This window comes from Solea solea, chromosome 7 (assembly GCF_958295425.1).
Source record: "Solea solea chromosome 7, fSolSol10.1, whole genome shotgun sequence".
Taxonomy (NCBI): Eukaryota; Metazoa; Chordata; class Actinopteri; order Pleuronectiformes; family Soleidae; genus Solea; species Solea solea.
Genome location: NC_081140.1, coordinates 3,087,295 through 3,109,189, shown reverse-complemented (window position 1 = coordinate 3,109,189; position 21,895 = coordinate 3,087,295). Strand labels below are relative to the sequence as shown.

At 43.1% G+C, this 21,895-nt stretch overlaps 1 protein-coding gene across 1 annotated transcript; it reads left to right on the top strand.

Moving 5' to 3' along the window:
- Positions 1-73: 73 nt before the first annotated feature.
- Positions 74-19,904, top strand: chrd (chordin). Its single transcript, XM_058634314.1, has 21 exons — positions 74-506; positions 3,340-3,443; positions 4,486-4,612; positions 6,278-6,430; positions 6,545-6,656; positions 7,288-7,375; positions 8,172-8,313; positions 8,494-8,631; positions 9,752-9,834; positions 11,454-11,601; positions 13,143-13,249; positions 13,584-13,863; positions 14,567-14,808; positions 14,893-15,006; positions 15,825-16,016; positions 16,137-16,230; positions 16,858-16,908; positions 17,049-17,152; positions 17,333-17,596; positions 18,465-18,558; positions 18,973-19,904. The coding sequence occupies exons 1-21, from the start codon at positions 365-367 to the stop codon at positions 19,035-19,037; spliced, it is 2,844 nt and encodes a 947-aa protein (XP_058490297.1). The 5' UTR covers positions 74-364; the 3' UTR covers positions 19,038-19,904.
- The last annotated feature ends 1,991 nt before the right edge of the window (positions 19,905-21,895 follow it).

Genomic DNA, 21,895 nt, shown 5'->3' with positions numbered 1-21,895 from the left:
CCCTCTCCTCCTCCTCCTCCTCCTGGCCGGTGGCTGCTTCAGGCTGTCAGGGAAGCAGGACTATAAAACAGGGAGGGACGGGACCGTGGAAGAGGACAGACACACCACCTTCTGTCTACGGAAAGAAAGGAAAGAGGAAAAAAAGAAAATCGAATGCTTGTCCAGAACTCGGGGAACTGTGGACACTTTGGAGGATATAAGGACGAAGCTGACATCTTCTTATTGTCAGAGAATCAATTCATCGACCGGGGCTCTTTAAAAGTACGGAGCACTTGAGAGGTTTGAGGGAAATCTTCAGTGGAGAGAAGGAAAGAGAGAGAGAGAGAGGGAGCGAGAGAGCGAGAGAGAGAGAGGAAGTTTTGGGATGCTGCTTCCCCGCGCGCTCCGTTCCTTGCTGTGCGTCCTGAGCTGCGCGTGGCTGCGCACCGGAACGGCCTCGCGGCTCAAGTCTGCCGCTCTGCCCATCCAGTCAGAGAGAGAACCGCTGCCCTTCAAAGGCTTGTCAGGTAAGAAGACACAGACCGTGACCTCATACAGCGCTGTGACGATGATGATGGTGATGATGGTGATGATGCACTCAAGTTAAACATGTGTGGTTTTTGGATTTGGATCATTCCTGCGACAGTAGATCTTTAGGGCCGGACCAAGCATTTATGGGGCCCCAAGCAGAATTAGATTTTGAATGAGTTTTTTTCCAGTGGGGGGCAGTAGTGAGCACAATAATACAAGTGTTGTCCACAAAGCAAAAATGATTCAGTTGTGATGCTTTCTCTGTTATGTGCAGTGAAGAAGCAGACATGTTTTCACATTTAAGAAGCTGAAAAATCAGAAAACTCTTTTTACTTACTTTAAAAAAAAGCACCTGATTAATTGATTATCAAAATGGCTGACAATTAATTTAGTACTCGATTAATAATTGTAATAACACGAGTAATTGTTTCATTAGTTGCTACATAAGTAATTGCCATATAATTTATTATAGTGTTCTGAAAGTTGAAAAGCAGGTGTGTGTTAGGTCTGGCTATGAATTCCTATAAGTTTAAAGTGACTTTCTTGTAACTGTTCCTTTACCCCCCCCCCCCCCCCCCCCACACACACACACACACACACACTATAATAACACACTTACCCAATTTTCTTGAATTTCCACACGGGCTTCACCCCTGAAGCGTCCTGTAATTGCCAGTGTTGCTCATGTGTAAAACTAGCGGCAAACATCTGAGTCATAACCACAACGAATGCCATTTGATTCACGTGTGAAAAAATAAAAGCCACTGTGGTTTTTGTAAAGTAACTGTGGGAAGTCCACGTCCACGTCCAGCGTCCGACGCCTCAGCGTGGACGCGGCTCAGCGCTGGAAAGTGCAATCAGTCTACTTTTCCATTCCAAGTGCCCGGCTCCTCTGGGATGATTTATTTGAGCAGAGGCAGAGGTGGCAGGCGAAGCGAGCGGCTCACAGTTTGGCTGCGTTTAACTGGAGCGAACTGTTTAAAGTGTGGAGTCACTTTAATGAAAGAATAATGTGAACCAGGCCGGTGGCAGTGACAGAGGCAGGTCGTGTCCGGGGCGGTAACATCGTGTATGTGTGCAATGAAAATAGAAAATGTCACACAAACTTAGTGCATTGACACACAATTTAAGCAGAATCCACAAAACGTTTATATCATTTTGGCTTTTTATCTCCACAGAACTGACATTTTGGGAGCCCTTAAATGCTATTTTTGGTAATCGCGAAAAACGATTGCAAAAGGCCACCCTTACGTTTTTGTTTATATGCTTGTTGCTCTTGCTATCTTCCTCATTATTGAATTTTTGTTATTGTTGTTATTGTCTGGATTCAATTTCTGTGATTGTTTCAAATAACAAGAAAAATTAGAATGCAAAAAATGCTAGCCATGCAAGCTTCAGGTCTTCTTCTCCATTTTTGGTGTAATTTTGACGCAGTGTTACAGCACCACATACAGGATGGGAGTATATACTGCAGCTTTTAGAGCTGAGTCTGGTGTGTGCAGGTATGTGAGGACATTTCCTGAAATAATGCATGTTAATTTTTCTAATTTCAAAGTTTCTGTTAGGCCTAAATGAAGTGCTACACGTATAAGACCATCATGTCATGTGACTTGTTGATTTAAATGATCTCTGTTAGTTTGTGTGTTACCCACAACACGACTCATTTTTAATTAGTGAACACAATTCACACAGCTTGTAAACTTAAGTTTCAACAAACTGGATTCATTAGTGAGTTATCAAGTTATGTAAACACAATTTCAAAATCCTCAAAAAATATATATATATATAGATAAAGTGTGCTATTATAACTTCTTGACTTAAGTTTGAATGGACATTATTTATTTGTGTGTTGTCAACTCAAGTACTTAAGTTTGCCCAACCACTTTCTCTTTTTATTTTTACTGTGTGTGTGTGTGTGAGAGAGAGAGTCCCAGCCCTTACAGCCACTTATTCTAACCACAAACATCACTATAATATTCCTGTAGTAACTCAGCACGCCTAACACTTAATTATGATGGCAGTATAGTAATAACAACACTAAAAGCCATTTTTATCTCCAGTAAAATCAATATGCAACCAAGTCCCTATATATTAGAACAGTGATGTGTTTTTTTACGGCCCGCACACTGGATTTAAAGTGAAACTACTATAATTTACTGCTTTAAAGTGGAGTTACAGGCTGTGCACATCCACACTGGGCCAGGAACTGCTGCCCCACTTATCTATGCGGTTACTGCTGAAGAACCAAGTTAGTTCCGACATGACTGTGTGTTTTTGTTACGTTAGTTCAGACACCGTCCTCCATAATGTTAAAATATGTGTTTATCATATAGAGTTCATACCAAACTGCATTTTGTGCATTTCTGGGAACTTCTGACCGTGTTTTTTCAGTGGAAAATTGAATTGATCCTTTCCTCATGGATCATTTATGTGGGACAGGATACAATGTTGAGTCCAAAGACTCATGAGGCATCCAGGGAGTTTCAGTCGCCTCCAACATGCCTGGGCAGTGAGCGATGCAGGATTTATTTGTTGAAAATATGAAAATATGTTCAATGGTCCGGTCTGCATAGTTTGTCATGCAGCATGTGGCCTGACACTTAATAAAAGCCAGAGAGTTACATTTTGTTTTTACAGTCGATTGTGTAAGTCAGGTCATCACTGTGTCCGTCCCTGCAATTCAAGCGTCGTTTAAAAGGACAAAAACCTCATGTGTAATTGCACAATTTCCCATGGCTTCTAATCAAGATTGCCTCCAGTTTGGAGGACTGTGATCATAATGTTTGACCTTGAAGACGACATGTGTACTCAGCAGTGTTTGTCTGACAGGATGCTCATTCGGAGGACGCTTCTACTCCCTGGCCGACACGTGGCACCCAGACCTGGGGGAGCCCTTCGGCGTCATGCACTGCGTCCAGTGCCACTGCGAACCAGTAAGTGTGATCTTAAGCTACACTCTCCACACATGACATGTTCATACATGCACTCATCGCAACATTAAAACTCATCATCAGTGCAGGTGAAATAGTAAATAGTGGAGAATACAGGGGTCATTTGTTCAATGTTGCCTAGAAATTAAATATGTTTTTTCACCTTTGCTGAAGTGGTTCCCCTTCTGTGGAGTCCAGCATGTTTGTTGTAACCCAGAAAGGACATGTCATATGAGTTAGTGGCACACAGTCAGCATGAGAACTTCACCATGACACTATGGTTTCTGGCTGGAGAACTGTTTGTCAGCGACTCCCTCAGAAAGTCGCTTACAAACAGAAAATCTGCATTTTAAGCTCCTGTGGACACAGGAGCTGCTGGTCTAAGTGTCATTTTGGTCAATCTGAACAAAGGTTTTCAAACATGGAAATTCCCAAATAAAGCATTTGAACTCACAAATGGAGGCGGACCAAGAACTCCTGTGGGCTGTAAAGTCAAATCAGTGATTTTGGTGTGGGGGTGTAGGTGGTTTACAAAGCAATTCTGTAAACTTAAGTTTCCAGACAAAAAGGCTGAGTAATTATGAGACAAAGTGCATGGAAAACACATTCTTAAGATATTATTCACTCTATCATGTTGGTTTTCCTGGTGTCTCCACCGACAACCTTGTTTCTAATTTGAGTGTTTATTGATTATTTCTTTAAGCAGAAGATGCTGCTGAAAGTATTTTTCTCTATTATCACATTCAATGTTCATTTTATTTTCCACTACTGTTTCTTCTATTTTAATTCCATTCCTCAGTTTATGCACTTATGACTTTTTCTTTTTGATTTATACCATTTGTGTGCAGTATATTGTTTTTGATCCTCCACTTTTAGATCCTCACAAACCTCACAAAACTCCAAATAGTTGGTGCAAATAATAAAATGCCAATAAAATGGATTCTTCAGTCATTCCTTTGCCACATGTTGATAATCTACAACCGTTAACCAGATGGACTGAGTTTGTTGTATATGACACACACGCGTTTTCTTTCCTCTTGTGCAGCAAAAGAGTCGTCGTGGCAAGGTGTTTGGGAAGGTCAACTGCAAGAACGTCAAACAGGACTGTCCCAAACCCAACTGTGATGACCCGGTCCTCCTGCCGGGCCACTGCTGTAAAACCTGCCCTAAAGGTACTGGTCCACCTCTGTCTCTATGTTCAATCAATCAATCATATTTCTCTACCTTCAATCTCCTGTTGCATGCACAGATTTGTTGATCTGCTCGTTAGTCTTCAGAACAGCTGCTGGATTCAGTTGATTTCCCATTCAAATGGACATTTTCTCTAAATGAATTCACCTCCCATCTATTCAGCCACATGCTGCACCACACACACACACACACACACACACACACAGGTTGGTTTAGTTATCCTTCTAAGGACACTGCATTGACTTCCATTCATTTAAACAACACTAAATCCTGAACCACGCAGTTAATGCGTAACCCTAACATAAGCACAACTCAAATCTTAGCCCTAAACATGACCAGCTCCTCAGGAATGAGGTTTTGCCTCATTAGGACCAGGTTTTGGTGTCAGAAAAGGTCCTAAACAGGTAAAAAATACAAGCGTGCACACTCTGGGTGGGTCAGCATGCTGCACTATTATTCAGTAGATTGGGTGTTTTTTTGCCATGTGTTCTGGTAATGGAAAGTAAAGGTAAAGCACTGTGTGTGTGTGTGTGTGTGTGTGCACGGGCCAGAATTATGTGGTTGAGTTTTAAGGAAAAGGTTGAGTGTGTTTGTCTTACCTTTGGCACCAAAGCATCTGTGTGTGTGTGTGTGTAAATGATGGGAAATGATGCGTGTTTGTGCGTGTGTGTGTGTGTTTGTGTGTGTGTGTGTATAATGACTGGTGCACCTGAGGATTCAGTAGTGTTAAGTGGAGAGAAGTGAGAGTGACATTGCCCAGAAGTCCTGCAGTGTGTCTAGTGGAGGAGAGCAAATGAGGGGGAGGGAGGGAGGGAGGGAGGGAGGGAGGGAGGGGGGATGATGCGATTTAAAGTGTGTGTCCGTGTGTGTGTGTTTGTGTCACACACCAAGACAGAAAGCAGAAGGTCCAGCTGAGCACTTTGGAACATTTAGGTGGCTACAGTGTGTGGCAGTGTGAGGTTTTGAGGTTTTAATTCTCAGGAGAGTGTGACCGTGTCTTTATTTGGCCAAGTGAGCACTGTGTGTGTGTGTGTGTCTGTGTGTGTGTGTGTGTGTTGGTGTGTTGAGGTCTACACATGACATCAGGATGCAAACAGTGTGTGTGGAACAGCGGATCATTGTTGGACTCACACGCCAGTGTCACTCTCAATTCACCTCGTGCTTTTCTGCAAGAGCCGGGTGGGTGGGGCTGAAACTGAGCAACTGTCTGACACTTGTCCACACATGTCACAGTGTTCTTGTCATAAACAGGCTAATTAATGCAGAATGTGTTAATTCAAAAATAAGGTATTTGCTGACGAGAGATTAAAACTGGCCTAAAATGTAATTCCACGTTCGTTAGATGAACCAGAATCAGACATTAATTAAGTTGAAATGAATTAGATTAAGCCATCATTTGAAATTAAATTAAAGTTTGAATTACCAATTAATTCAATAAGAATTTGACTTTGTCGTCATACGTTTTTTTCCATAAAATAATAATAAATAAAATAAATAAATAAATGAATGAATGAAACGTGAAATCAGATGAAATTAGTGTTAATTCCGCTGAGATTTCACAGGCCAATAACACTTTATTCACTTTACACATAGAAAAATGCAAGTGACAGCTTATGTAAGTGCTTTTCTCCTCCTCCCGTCTTTAGGTGGTGATGACACAAAGCAGACAGACTCGGTTCTGGAGAGCTTTGACTTTTTCCATGAGAAGGGAAAAGAGAAGGAGGACGACCTCCACAAATCTTACAACGACAGATCGTACCTGAGCTCCGAGGACATGGGCCCTGGGGAGAGTCGCTCCGGTGAGCAGAGAATGCAACACATGCTTTAAATAAAGCACTCTTACAAGAATCAAAAATAATATATATAATATGATATTTCTATGTATATAACCGGACTCCTGTGTTCTCCTGCAGACTTTGTAGCACTGTTGACCGGCGGGACAGACTCGTGGAGCTCCAGCGGTGTCGCCAGAGCTCGCTTCTCTCTGACCAGAACCAGCCTGGCCTTCTCCATCACATTCCAGAGGTACAACGCACACTAACTTCAGCTATATCTCTATATTATCTGTTCCCGAGCAAAGGTTCTTTATCCATTGCCAAGAACCAACCTTAGACAACTTGGCTGCCACGAGGGACACAAATCAGCTTTTTAGCCACAAAAGGCACACCTAATAAAACATGGGCCATCATAAGTTTGCTGCTTTTTGTCTGTATTCAACAGTCTTTTAATGATTATATGCAATTATTTGTGTCACATCATGAGCTGCTCATCATCCATAAGAAAGTCCTTAGAGAGAATTAACAATTGTAACACCACAGCACACAGTAGCTCTACTGCTGCCTCCATTAGTAAGTTCAAATGTGCTATTTTGTGCCTTTGGTGCTTTAAAATTCATGTTTAAATAAATAGGGGCTGTTTAATTTAATAAACCTATTAAATGGACTTTGGTGCAGGGAGTGACTCAAGCTGTTTAACAGCAAGATGATGTTAAGATGTCATAGACTGAAGCAGGTATAAATGTTATTGCATGATCATTGTGTTTAGTGGCTACACCACGTTTAAAATGCAGCTGAAGAAAAATGTTCCTCTCATTAAAAATCTGTCCGATCTCGTCTCTCCCCCCCCCCCCCCCCCCCCCCCCCCCCCCGCTGTGCAGAATGGATCGTCCCAGTAAAATAATCTTCCTGGATTCAGATGGGAGCATGGCGTTTGAGTACAGGGTCCCCAAGGGACAGTCAGACATGGTAAGACATCCCATAAATAAAATTGAAACTCATTTATAATCTTTCTTCTGTGTGTGTGTGTGTGTGTGAGAGAGTGAGAGAGTGAGAGAGATTTTAAGTACCGGTTTGATAAATGATCTCACTCCACGACTCTGTGCTCAAACCTCTTCTCTCATAACTCACCCTACAATAATAAATGATATATTTAGATATGCACACGCATACACACTAACCGTTTTCCTTCACTGGCTCTTTGTAAACATCATAAACTCTGTGTGATTGCTCCAAACATCAACCAGCGCTCATGCACTCACTCAGTCACCGTCACACACACACACACAGTGTAACAGTCGTATCCACGCATGCACGTCGGCAGACTCCCAGAGCTCTGACTCCGTCACTGCACATCATTTCCTGCCTGTATGCACACACAGCGCTCAGTGACCCCCCAAACACAGGACCCAGAAACTGTCAAGCAGCAGAAAACCTCAGAGAAAACACCCCGGGGCAAACAGAAGATTGTGCTGGAGGGTGGTGGTGGTGGTGGTGGTGGGGGAAAGAGAGAATTGTTCACACATTACATCACTGCCTGAGCAGAGAATGGCTTATTAAAAAGGAGATTACCTCCTGAACTCTGAGCTATGAAGCGCAGGCTCACTGCCACGTTTCTTTCCTGCTGCTTTCACGTTGAAGGTTTATGCAACAGTCGCACGTGTATTGAAATGTTAGCTCAAATATGACTTGATGTGCCCGTAAACTAGTTCACAGTGTTATAGCTTCACGCTCTCTCTCTGTGTGTGTGTGTGTGTGTTTGCAGGTCTGTGGAGTCTGGAAGAACCTGGCCAAGCCTCTAATGCGACAGCTGCAGAGCGAACACATGCGCGTCCGCATGACTACAGCGCCGAGCAGACGAGAAGACGTGGAGGGAAAGATCATCAAGCACAGAGCTCTGTTTGCCGGTGTGTATATGTGTGAAGAATGTAGCATTATTCATGTTTTGGGTAAATTCACTATTTACACATGAGCGGACTTGTATACACTCTGCTGTAATCTTAAAACGCCATAGATGGATGAACGTGGTGAAGAACGAGGGACGTTGTTTACGTCTGGTGACATTGTTGTGTTTTCGATACGTGCAGAGACGTTCAGTGCGGCGCTGACATCCGAGGAGGAGAACTCAGGCATGGGAGGCATCGCCATGCTGACACTGAGCGACACCGAGAACAACCTGCACTTCATACTCATCCTGCAGGGCCTCATCCAACACAGAGACACAGGTGAGCGGCGCGGGGGGAGTCAAACACGTGTGGGGGAGGAGCTGCAGGAGCTGTTTCTCACACTGGACACTTTGTATCTTCCTATCACATTATTGACGAAATGGTTTGATCATTTACAGCCCTGATCCGTCAAAATGACGGCTTGTAAATAAGAACGTTAGTCAGATTATTCCGACCTTGACCTTCTGTTATATAAAGTCCAGATAGTGCGTTTGTTTCTTTTGCAGTGAGAGATATTATATAATATATATATATATATATATATATATATAACATAATATATAATTATATTATAATTATGCATCACATTTGTCACATTGTTACATTGCTCTCTTCTCGCCAGGTCAGGTCAGTCAGTTCAGATTGACATTTTAATCTCAGTGAGATTTGGAGATTTGGAGTGTATACAAATTATTATGTTTTATGATTAGATTTAATATCATTTCCCCGGGTCTTTTTTTACTCTGTGAGGCTGTTTGTGCTGATGTACTTCAGGACATGTATAATTATCCAAATGTGTAACACATATTCTGCTCCTGTAAAGAAGAAATAAATAGCCTATGAAATATGTATAAAAACCTAAACCGAATAAGACAAAAGCAGATATTTTAATCCCACAAGGGAAGAAATAAATGATCCCACAACACGACTGAGTCAGAATTTAGCTTCAAATGACACTTTCCCTTTATTTATTTGTCGGCTTTTAGCTTAAAATATGTCCCCACAGCTGACATGACCGCTGCAGTGTGGCCATCACTCATGTCGTGGTCACATGACAGCGGTGGTGCGTGTCTCTCTCTCTCTTTACCATCTGTGTTTACTGAGGCATGAACATGATATTCAGGGAGGTTTGGATCACATTGGGTTTTCCTTTTTCCGTTTTATGATTTCTGATCCAGGCAAGTATCAGATTAACTTGTGCTGTGTCAACAAAGAGAGGATTATTTGATCAATTTCATATTTAGACAGTCCACTGGCTCCAGAATCACCTTTTTTTGCATGATTTCAGTCAGTTTTTTTACATTAAGTACATGTTTAAAGTATAAACTTGTTGAAGTTTTGAATTAACATGATATTTATAACCCACACTAATTTGTAAACGGTGCTTCTCTCTCCTCAGAACCTCTTTTGGTGCCCATCCGTGTCCAGCTTGCGTACCGTCAACACATCCTGAGGGAGATCCGAGCCAACGTCACGTCTCACGTGAGTCATTACGTCGACATTGTCTGAGGCCTGTCGCCGATGTTTGCTGCAAATATATGAGAGTGCTCAACACTAAGAGGAGAAAAGAAAAGAAATGGTTCAGTGTGTTCCCCTGCATGTCTCCCTGCATGGCATGGGAACAGTGTTATCTGCAGGAGGAGCAGGGGGAGGAGGAGGAGGAGGAGGAGGAGGAGGCGCGGTGTTGTTGTTGGTTAGGAACATATGACACAACAACTTCTCTCCACCGCACCTTCCCTCTCTGAGACGGATGTGGCTCGGTCACCACATCCTAGCGTTCACGTCGCCGCCGCCGCTCTGATCACAGTTAACTACCCCGAGACGTGACGAGAGGAGGGAGAGAAAGTTTGTGTGTGAGAGGGAGAGAGGGAGGGCGAGAGAGAGGGAGGGAGGGAGAGAGAGAGAGGGAGAGAGGGAGAGGAGCTTTTCAGCAGACAGATGTGAGCGAGGGATGAGAGACACAGAGGAGGGAGGGGGGAGGTAGAGAGGATGGACTGCGCACACACTCCACACACATGTCAGTGGTTAGTGGTCTGTGGGCTGAGATGGATGGGGGGGCGGGGGGTGTTGGGGGGGGCGGAGTGATGAAAGGCGGGCCTGTTTTTAATTCTGCCAGGAATTGCATGAAGAGCCGATGCAACCCTTTTCAGGCCCAGTGGTGAGAGAAAAGTGTCTGTGAAAAAACCATGACCTCTGCGAGAGAGACACTCAGAGCTGAAGTGCTGAGTCACCTCGAGTGGAGCTGAGTCATCACAGACAGACGCGTACAAACACAGCACACATCACGCTTCTTTACCTAGATTTTTCAACATTAATGGTGACCGTGTTGCTGCTGCAGCTGATTTACACCAGCGCTCCATATATATCCGTCCTCACCTCAGTTTCCCCTCATTAGTCTGTCCGTTCACTTCCCTCTAATATAAGTCACCCTTCCTCTCTCTGTGTTTTGGCCTCTCACCACATGGATTTATGGCACATGTATATTTATATTGAACCGAGGCCACGAGGTCATAAAAGTAACATTTCTTCAACACGCTCCTAAATCTGTCCTATTAATCCAACACTTCTCAGACTCTCTCCGCTCTGAAACATGCTGCGACACTTCTGAGCCACATACATGGAACCTTTGTGTGATTTACACACTGTGGTGTCATGGAACACAGGAGTTTGGGCTCATGATGGTTCCTGACTTCATGATTCATGCATCTAAGTTATGGAGAAGAGATTTCACTGGTTTTTTTTCTGCTAAAAATCTTCAAGCAGATTATAATTCATCAGGCACATGAAATGATACTCATTGACCTCAAGGTGGCGCTGCAATGACTTTGACTCCCTCCTCTTTGCATCAACTCACCTTTACGTTGGGATTCACTGTAACCAGTGGTTCTTAAAGTTTTTATACCAAGGAAATATTCAGCTCCTGAAGTAACATTATCACTGACGTTGAAATACAGTGGTGTAACCCCAGTTTGAGAACCATGGGGTTAACCCCGCGGTGAAAGTGTTGACATCTTCTCTGAAGGTCGTCTGTGTTCCCTGGATTAAAGTTTCCTATTCCCTCACAGCTGACCCACATTTCACATCTGACTCCATCTGTGCAGGATCCGGACTTCGCCGAGGTGCTGACGGACCTGAACAGCCGCGAATTGTTCTGGTTATCTCGCGGTCAGCTGGAGATCACCGTGGCGACCGAGGCTCAGGACCCGCGGCAAATCTCTGGCTTCATCACGGGCAGAAAGTCCTGCGACAGTGAGTGAAGTGGAACAAACACCTTTTTACACGGCTGAAAGGGCTTATCTTTGCTCCCCCTGCACAACTGTTCTGGCCACTTGGTTTTCAGCAGAACTGGAGATGCAACAAAACACGCCGGCCACTAACAATGTGTTTGTGCTCGTCCATGTGTGGCTGTTTTTGTCATTCCTCTCTGTAAATACTTCCCTTTTTTTCTCTCTCTGTCTCCATCCTTTCAAGTCTTATCGCTGGGGGAAAACCATGTTTATAGACCTTCTGTTTGACTTGGTGGCCCACCAACACTGTGTATGCGTGTGTGTGTGTGTGTGTGTGTGTGTGTGTGTGTGTGTGTGTGTGTGCATGTGTGTGTGAGAGAGAGAGGTCTCAGGAATGTTGTGGACAGCCCGATCGTTTGAAACCATAAAACACGCACACATGCTCTCTTCATGGGACACATACTTGAACGTGAGCATTGAGTATCAATGAATCACTTAGAGTGACATTTCCATTGTCTCTCACACACACACACACACACACAGAAATATGTATCAAGACTGTGTTTTGTACAGCTAGACAAACGCACACACACACACACACAAGGCCACAGTGTGCTGGACTGGACTCTCCTTGCTGGTGTTCCAGTGCTGTGATTAACAGCTTTTACGTTATGTATGAAGAATTCAAACCCAACACTCACTCTCTCTCTCTCTCTCTCCTCTCTTCTCCCTCTATCTCTCCCATCAGTCCCTCCGTCCAACTCTCCGTCTGTCCTGTCGTCTCCTGGATGTTGTGTTTTTTCCGTGTTTCTCTGTTTTCTGAAATACTGAATCAGTGGCAAATGGACTTGAAGACTTCTACGGTTCCAGAGAGTCCGGGAACAGACGCACACGTCTCTGTTTTCTCTTCTGTGGCATTTTGATTTCTGAGAAAATGTCTCTCTGCACTTCTGTCCTCCTCCTCTGTTACTCATTCCATCCTGTCGTTTCAGCTCAATCTTTTAAAGCCCACTGCATTCAGCATGGGTTACCTCATTTGAAGGCTTAATCTCATACGTGTGTGTGTGTGTGTGTGTGTGCATCAGATAGACTCCAACATGTATGCATTTGGCTGAAGGTCGTGCACAATTACACCGGCAGAGACGCCTCCTGATTAGTGGTTCAATTGAGTCTGTCCCCTCAATGACTCTGTCTCGCTGAAGGGATGACATTATGTGGCTCGTGTGTGTGTGTGTGTGTGAGGAGCTCATGATGTGTCCTTGTGCAGAGCTTTGACATAAATCATTGCCTCATCTCTGATGCTGTCAGGCAGTGGTTCTCAAAGGGGGGGTCGGGGTCCCATGAAAAGTTTCCACATTGGAGATTCTGTGATTTTCTTTTACAAAAAAAGCCAATTCATTTTTCATTTTTGTGCTATTTACTTTCTAAACAAGCATTTTATTGTCACAATGATGAATGTTAAAAGTGTTAATGTTGTAGGAGGATTTCTGAGCTGGAAACAATAAAAAGAATGAATATTCTGAGCAGAAGTTTGGACATTAACTCGTCTTTGTGTTGCTCCAGCGATCCAGAGTGTGATGTCCAGCGGGGACGCGCTGACCCCGGGGAAGAGTGGAGGTGTTGGATCGGCCATCTTCAATCTCCATGACAACGGCACGCTGGACTATCAGGTGAGGTTTGTTTTTATTCATCTGAGGGTGGAGCTTGTTAGGGTGGACTTTGTGCATGATCTGCAACTTTTAACCCAACACTATATACAGTATTAACTATATATACTATAGTGTATGTACCGAGAGATACAAAATTCAGATATATTTAAAAAAAAATGTTAGTATATACAGTATTTATACATATATACTATACTATACTTTACTGTATATACTATACTGTAACTAAAATGTTAGTTGGTGTTTCCCATACCTCAAGATAGTGACGTCTGCATGTCCACACACCTGAAATGAAATGAATTCATGGGTTACTGACATGTTTGAATCCTTGCTGCAGGTTCAGGTCGCAGGTCTCAGCAGCGACGTGGTCGGCGTCACCGTGGAGCTGAAGCCGAGGCGCCGCAACAAGCGCTCCGTCCTGTACGACCTGACGCCCGAGTACAACAAGGCCACGGGCCGAGCAGAGGGCAGCTGGAGTCGCCTGGAGGCGCGACACATTCACATGCTGCTGCAGAACGAGCTGTTCATCAACGTGGCCACGGCTCACAGTCAGGAGGGAGAGCTCAGGGGGCAGATAAAGGCTCTGCTCTACAGCGGCCTGGAGGCACCAAGACATGGTGAGGATCAGGAGGGAAGGAAGGAGGGAAGGAAGGAAGGAAGGAAAGAAGGAGATGTGTTCAGAGTGACCAGTCAAATCAAAATCCATTTTTCTTCACAACAATTATTAGTGTTTTGCATTTTGACATTAATATTCATACATTAGAATGTTAAAAAGAAAACACTAAACACCCAACACAGCAAAAAATAGGACAAAATATGGAGGTAGGTATTTGTAATGAATACATATAAAATGAACAGGTTACACAGATCTAAGTGTCACACATTCAATATAAGTTCATACTCTTACTCATTAGACAAAAATCTTATTATTGTGTTCGTTCAACTAAAACCGGACTTTTAAATACATTTGAATTTGACTGAAATTGTACTAATTGAAGTTGATGTTGGACTAACACAGTCAGATAATGCAGTTAAGAGTCACATTGGACTCATTCACTGTGTGCATGCACCACACTTTCCATTACTGGGCCTGGACCCAGAAATCTCAGAGAAAGTAGGTAGTCTGACACACACTCGTTTCACCAAATCGATTCTCTGCTGCGTGTACACTGTGACGAGAACAGTAGTGCAGTTAAATGGCGTAGCCAGGTTACAACTGCACACTTAACTGTGCCAGATGAAAACAGATGGAAATGCTTTAGAAATGTGTTTTCACACATATTAACGTTTCATTGTTTTCATAATGTCCTTCTCCACCAGAGTTGCCCACTCTTCTGGCCGGCCACTTTGTGTCTCCCCCTGTGAGGACCGGTGCCTCTGGCCACGCCTGGGTGTCAGTGGACAAACAGTGTCACCTGCATTACGAGATTGTGGTCGCTGGCCTGAGCAAGATCGATGACCTCACCGTGAACGCTCACCTCCACGGGCTGGCGGAGATCGGCGAGATGGAAGACAGCAGCGCCACGCACAAGCGGCTGCTGACCGGCTTCTACGGCTCGCAGGTACGTCGGTGTCAGCAGAGGAAACCAAACCCATGAGCAAATGTTGCACAGGAACTCATCCTCTCTTCTCATCCTCTCCTCCAGGCTCAGGGAGTGTTGAAGGACATCAGTGTTGAATTACTGCAACACCTGGACCAGGGAACAGCCTTCATCCAAGTCAGCACCAAGCTCAATCCCAGAGGAGAAATACGTGGAAAGGCACGTTAAAAAAACACTTTGCATACATTTAAATAATGTTTCTTCATCCAAAAATACTCACAACATGTACATCAATATTTATCGGAATGTATCCGACCTTTCTTGACTTGATTTGATGCCGTTTTCTTGCCAAAATGGAAACAACAGGGACGCTCGCCCGAGCAGCTGTGAAGGTTTAGGATTTTAGTCTGCTATGATGGTCCAAAGGGTTTTATTGGACCTGATCCATGAGCAGATTCTCAGGGAAACACTGTGGGTAATTCTTAACAAGAAAAGTATTCAAAAGTGAAAAGTATTGCTCTCATTAGTGGAATCTAAAATCCCACCTGACGTCATTTGTGGCATCAGAAAAACCCGCTCTTAAGATATCTTTAAGTTAAGTTAAGTGGTCGTAACATCAGTGGAGAATCAAACAGAATAATAAGATCTCCTATATTTGGCTTTTTCCCCATAAATCTTGACTTGGCCGTGCTTGTGTTTACTGGCCCACACAAATGCACACTTTCACTGGCAGGTGCTGAAAAGTCCAATGAAACTTTCGGAAGCACAGTCACCCATAAACCCATCTGCAGCTCTGCAGGTGGAGCGGCTGATGAGCTGTTTGTTCAGCAGAGTCAAGCTGTTTTTATAGCAAACATTAACACACCATCTGCCCCGGCAGCGCACAAGTGCTTCATTCAGCCAGCTGAACACCTGCCTGCTGTTAGGTGTGGCCCACAGACCTCCTCATGGAACCTCCTCATGGAACCTCCTCGTGGAACCTCCTCTGCTCTGCCATTGTTCTCATGAACCTCTTCTTTTCACTGGTCCCTCTGCAGGTCCACGTGCCCAACAGCTGCATGTCCGGGACCAGAGGCGACGTGGAGGAGGCCGAGTTTGACGACCTGTTTGTGAAGGACCCAGAAGAGCTGAAGAAAGATCCGCACACCTGCTTCTTTGAGAACCAGCACCATGCACATGGCTCCCGCTGGACGCCCAGCTACAACAAGTGCTTCTCCTGCAGCTGCCAGGTAAAGACGACTGAATCACCGCACCGTGTTCACGCAAAAACACTGAAACACCTGAATAACTCGCTCAACAACTGAACCACAAATCCTTCATTCTTTCTTTTGTCACTTTTTTCTCTGCAGAAACGAACTGTGATCTGTGATCCGGTCATCTGTCCGGTGTTGACTTGCTCCAAAACTATCCAGCCTGAGGACCAGTGCTGCCCCGTCTGTGATGGTGAGAAAGTCATGAGAAGCATCAATATGTGCAATATGGACTCATTTCATTTAATATGGTTTATATGCTCGTTTTATCCTTTTGAGTCAAGTCCAAACTTTTTTCCACAAAGTCAATTTTCAAGTTTAAAAGCATCTTATATTTATTATTGGTTTATAGAGGATGTGAGTAGCACTAAAATAAAAAGAGTTTAGGGTTATAGTGAAAAATATAAAGATATGTAGGCATACTTCGATGTATATCCTTATATGTTATGAATGTACACACTTTGTGTTAAATTAGAGTCAATTTAACTTCTGATTCCTAATTTTAATTTCAAAAACTTACATTGTCCCTCGGGGGAATTTAATCATTTGGCCCAAATGCACTTGTTTCTCGTGTTAAATGTAAAACTGTTGCAGATAAATACACGTGTGTAACTTTAAAACTAGGGCTGAAAAGTTAAGGTCACATGACTTGATGAAAGATGAAACATAAAACATCTGCATATCATGCTGAGCATCTAGGTAAGAACATTTGTGTGGTTTATACCAAAATGTTTTGAATAAAAATTCCTTGTCATGACCTCACCCATTCCCACACAAAATGCATAAATTAATTAAAATATCTTTCTTTCTTTTTTTCCAGAGAGGAAGGAGACCATGAAGGCCCCAGAAAGAGTGGAGGAACATCCTGAGGGTGTGTACCACTTCTCCTTTTTATATTCTTTTTATATCCTTTCATTCAGTGCCATTCGTGTGCCACTTACAGTACAGTAAAAGATTTGCTCATAATTGTGCTAACCTGTATTTACTCCTGCTCTCCTGCTTCTCTCCCAGGTTGTTACTTTGAAGGCGACCAGAAGATGCACGCCCCAGGAACCACGTGGCATCCCTTTGTCCCGCCCTTCGGCTACATTAAATGTGCCGTCTGCACATGCAAGGTAAACACACAGCACTCAACCAGCTCACATCTGGCTGGAGGTTTTTCTTCCAAAAGCTCCTTAATGAATCCTGAACTCTAGAGAAAACAAGGCGTCAGGTCATTGTTCAGGTTTCTTCATGAATGCTGAGACTTTCCTTTGAAACCGAGCTGGAGCTGATCTGCTGTCTTTGTTCCACAGGGATCCACAGGTGAGGTCCACTGTGAGAAGGTGACGTGTCCAGTGTTGACCTGCAGTCACCCGGTGAGACATAACCCCTCAGACTGCTGTAAAGAGTGTCCAGACGAGGACAGGACGCTGCCCGGCCTGGAGCACAGTGACATGATGCAAGCGGACGGACCAAGACACTGCAAGTTTGGCAAGAACTATTATCAGAACAGTGACAACTGGCACCCGTGGGTGCCACTGGTCGGGGAGATGAAGTGCATCAACTGCTGGTGTGATGTAAGTACTATTGAGCAAAAACTCACTCCTCTTTTTCTAAACTATTGTTTTTGAATCCAAATGTGTGTCCAGGTCACCTCTGAAATCCAATCATTTATTGATAAGCCATATCCCAACATACTCTTTGAGTCAGACAAAAATGTGTCTTCCTTAGGGAGGTAATCATTTTGATATTTATTGGGAATTTTTGGACTACAACCCAGTTCACTTTCCTCTGGTTTGACGTGTTTCTCTTGTTTGGACTGAATCTCATCTCACTGCTCTCTCACTTTAAAAATGATTCTATTTTCTTTCTTTTTTTTGAAGGATGTTTTGGCAAACAGCTTTTAGGAGCTTTACTGCCACCTTTTGGCAGCATGAATGCATTAGGAAAAAGTGCCCAGTTCCTGGTCATAAAATGCAAAAAAATAGTTTTTCAAATTGCATATTATTTCAAATACATGAGCCGTCCCCTAACTTGAAAAGGCCTAAATAAATCGACATGTTCCTGTTAGAACAGACTGACATGACTGCAGCTGCTCTCAGACATGCAGACAATTCTCCCACCAGCTAATCTAATCTCCAGATAATGTCCAAGTGAGCTCATGTGAGAGCGCAGCGAAGATGCATAATCCACAGTGAGCGAGTGAATGTCCGTTTCCTGCAGACTCCAGCCAAGTTCTGCATGTCACACATGAAACTGCAAACCAGCAACTTCTATGAATAAGAATAAAGCAGATAAAAACACCCCTGTGTGTGAGTATAGTGTAGTAAATAAAGTATAAGTACAGTAGTCAATGGCTATTATGCTTGTAATGCACGTTTATTTAATATCAGTGCCACTGCAACATCATCATTAAACCGATCTTATGCATTCTTCTCTCCACAGCACGGCGTGACCAAGTGTCAAAGGAAACAATGTCCAGTCGTGAGCTGCTCCAACGCCACGCGCAATGAAGGCTCGTGCTGTTCCGAGTGTGTCGGTAAGCAGCCGCCAAACAAACTAGCAGAGAATGAACTGATGAACCTGGAAATGATCAGAAATAAAAACATTAGTTTAGTTGACAGAATATTATAGACATTATATATCACAATATGTATCTGAATGTAGAATAGACTCTTTTCACAGCTGTCAAACATTATCATGACGTTGTTAAGTGTCGTGACGTAGTAACGCTGACTGTGCGCTCACTTATCTGTGCTCGCTCACTCATGAAAACATGGCTGTGACTATAACACATATAAACGACTAGTTTAATTGGTATGAACAGAATATAGAGATGATTTATATATATATGTCGTCATATTTTAAATGCATTATTTGTATTTTAATTGGATATTTTTATTGTCTTGTTGTGGTGACTTGGGTCTTAATTGTACGTGTGTCTTTGCCACAGACTCCAAAGAGGAAGACCACCTGATGACCAAAGTACCAGACAAAAGACGGACCTGGAGACACTGATCTGTGTGGAGACCCAATCCCATTTTTACCCAACTACACCCTCTTTGGACCTGAACCCAGAGCCACACTGGGTCTTACCCGCCTCACCCCACCCCCCCACCCCACCCATGCTCCCACCCACCCTGCTATCAGCTCCAGGATTGTAACGAGACGGAGGAATGATGAAATGAAAAAAGAAAAACAGACTCATTCAGTGAGGACACGAAGATGACCAATCAGACTTAACTCAAACTGTCGCCTTCTGCTTCTCGCCCTTTTTTGCTGGATTTTTTTATATATTTTCCTACGCTCAGTTTTTTTTTATTACAGCTCAACGGGACATAAAGTAGATGTAAAGCAAATCTGGACAATGGGAGTTTGTAAACGCTAAATGATGGAGAGACTGTAGTGAGACGTTTCTCTCTGACGAGGCTTCTTTTTTCTTTGTTTTTGAAGTGCAGCTACAGTAGCTCTCAGTGCCCGCTTCAATCTGTGTGAATGTGTGTGTGTGTGCGTGTGTGTGTGTGTGTTTGCCAGTATAGAATGTAACCACAAAACTTAAAAAAAAGAAGAACAACTCAACAATCGTGCCACTGGTTGTAAGAATGTGTGGTGCGTTGTGTTGACATCAGAGCATATACCAGACGACGACACCGTTGATGTGTCGTTGCACACCGGTGTCTTCACCGGTGTCTCCACTGGTGAAGACACGACGAGCAGATTCACTGTCCTCTTTGCTTTGATTGATACTAATTCTCTTTTCAAAAATAAGTAATATTTTATGGATTTGTGTTGTTTATGGAAATGAAGCTGGTTTGTATTTTTGTATTTATTGAATGGTGTGGAGACAAAATAAAAAGAAGATGTTTGTTAGTGAAAGAAAGAAAGAATGCTTGTGGCTTTTCTCTTTTCTCTCTCTCTTCTCTTTGTCTTGCCTTTGGAGTCATTGGGATTTTCATTTGTGTCTCTCGTGTTCTTTTTTCTTTTTCCTCACAGTTTCATCATCCCCTTCATCTTTTTCCTCTGTTCGTTGTTTTCGTGTTGGTTTCTTCTCTAAACCACGTCCTTTTCTTTCCCACCTCTGCTTTCCTTTCTATTATTTTTCTTTCCTTTGGTTCCCTTCTCTCTTTCCCTCGCTTGCTTATTTTACTCCCTGGTCACCACATGTGCTGTGCAGTGTTTTGTCCCTTAGATACTTCTGCTGCAGACAGACTGAAGCATAAACACACACTCGCAGATGTACACACAAACCTCTGAATCAGGAACACACACATTGCCAAAAGGCAAGTGGAATTCTTTCCAACACACACACACACACACAGTCCAAGAACTTTATTCCATGGATCACCAAAGCCTTTACCCATAACCCTTGAAACCACATGTTAAACCTTAAACCACTTTTAAATTTCACATTTTTACTAGGGGCTTTTTAATGAACCAGTCCAGGTTTTTCAAAGGGACTTTTTATCGTGTTTTTTTTTAAACCAAGGTTCTCATGCCCGTGTCCGTAGCCAGAATATCTTCACTTTCCCAAAATGTCCCCAAAACAATGCTTTCAAAACCAAACGTTGTCCTCACAACCGTAAAACAGACATCTAAATCCTATTTATTAAATGTAATTCAATTTAAAACAGAGCCAGGCAAGCTGTCCTCTTGTTCCGTGTGTGTGTGTGTGTGTGTGTGTGTGTGGTAAAAGAAAACTTTATTTAAGCCTAAATGATGCAGCAGGACAGAAGTCTGTGATGATTATTCCACAGCACTTCATAAACTAATTGTCCCATCCAGAATCATTTCTCCATCCTTTTTTTTTTAAATTATTGCACTTATTCTCATCTTTACTCACCTGCCACTTTATTAAGTACACCCTTCAACAGGCCTTGAATGCAAATGTCTAATCAGCCAATCACAAGGCATTTAAACATGTAGACATGGTTCACAACCGTCTCTGTTTCCAGAGAATGTGCTGAGAAAAGAGAACAGTGAACAGCAAATCTCTGGGAGAAAAGCAAAAATATCTCCTCAGCCACAAGACACCAGCCAAAATCACTTCTGCCAACTGGAATCCTGCAAGTTTCATGTTCTCCCCGTGCCAGTGTGGATTTTCTCTGGGTTCTCCAGTTTCCTCCTACAGTCCAACAACATGCAATATGGGGATTAGGCAAATTGGACACTGTAGGTGTGAGTGTGGATGGTTGTTTGTGTCTCTGGCTCAATGTGGCCCCCAATGACACTAAGTGTTTTTAAAGCAAAAATATCCCAAAACCACAACGTAGGAACACAATTCTGTACTTGTAATAATATAAATATATTATTTAATCAATACGCTTGGTTTGTTCTAAATTTTATATTATTTATCATTTAAGTCCGGTCCTTGACGTCTGTCATTGTAATAGTTGACACTCCTGGCACACACACACACACACACACAAACACACACACAGGTTTGGGCAGCTATTCTTGTTTTGGACAGCCTAACCAAAACATTATTCCTACCACATTAGGATCAGGTTTTGGTCTCCATGTGGACAATTGGTCCTGGATCAGTGTTTATTCCAGAAAAGGTCAGAAAGAGGCATCTAATGAGGAACTAAATAGAATTGGTATTTGTATCGCAAAGGGTTGTATGATGTTCATATTACATTGAAAGTGTTTTAAAAAGTGGGTAAAAATTAATAAATGACTAACCCTAACCATTACTATCCAAATAAATAAATGAATTCCTTAATTCACTCATCGTAAAAGAGGAGGTTTTAAGGTTCTGCCTGGATCAGGTTTTGGTCCCCATGAGAAGACTGGTCTTGAGGTCAGTGTTTAAAAAGGTTCTCAAGAGGCAACATACACACAAAGAGTGAGAGGGTGTGTGTTATGGCTGCCCTCTG

Coding starts and splice junctions, on each gene's coding strand:
- chrd (XM_058634314.1), top strand. CDS start 365: ATGCTGCTTCCCCGCGCGCTCCGTTCCTTGCTGTGCGTCCTGAGCTGC. Junction 7,376..8,171: donor CCAAGGGACAGTCAGACATG/GTAAGACATCCC, acceptor GTGTGTTTGCAG/GTCTGTGGAGTCTGGAAGAA. Junction 13,864..14,566: donor CCTGGAGGCACCAAGACATG/GTGAGGATCAGG, acceptor CTTCTCCACCAG/AGTTGCCCACTCTTCTGGCC.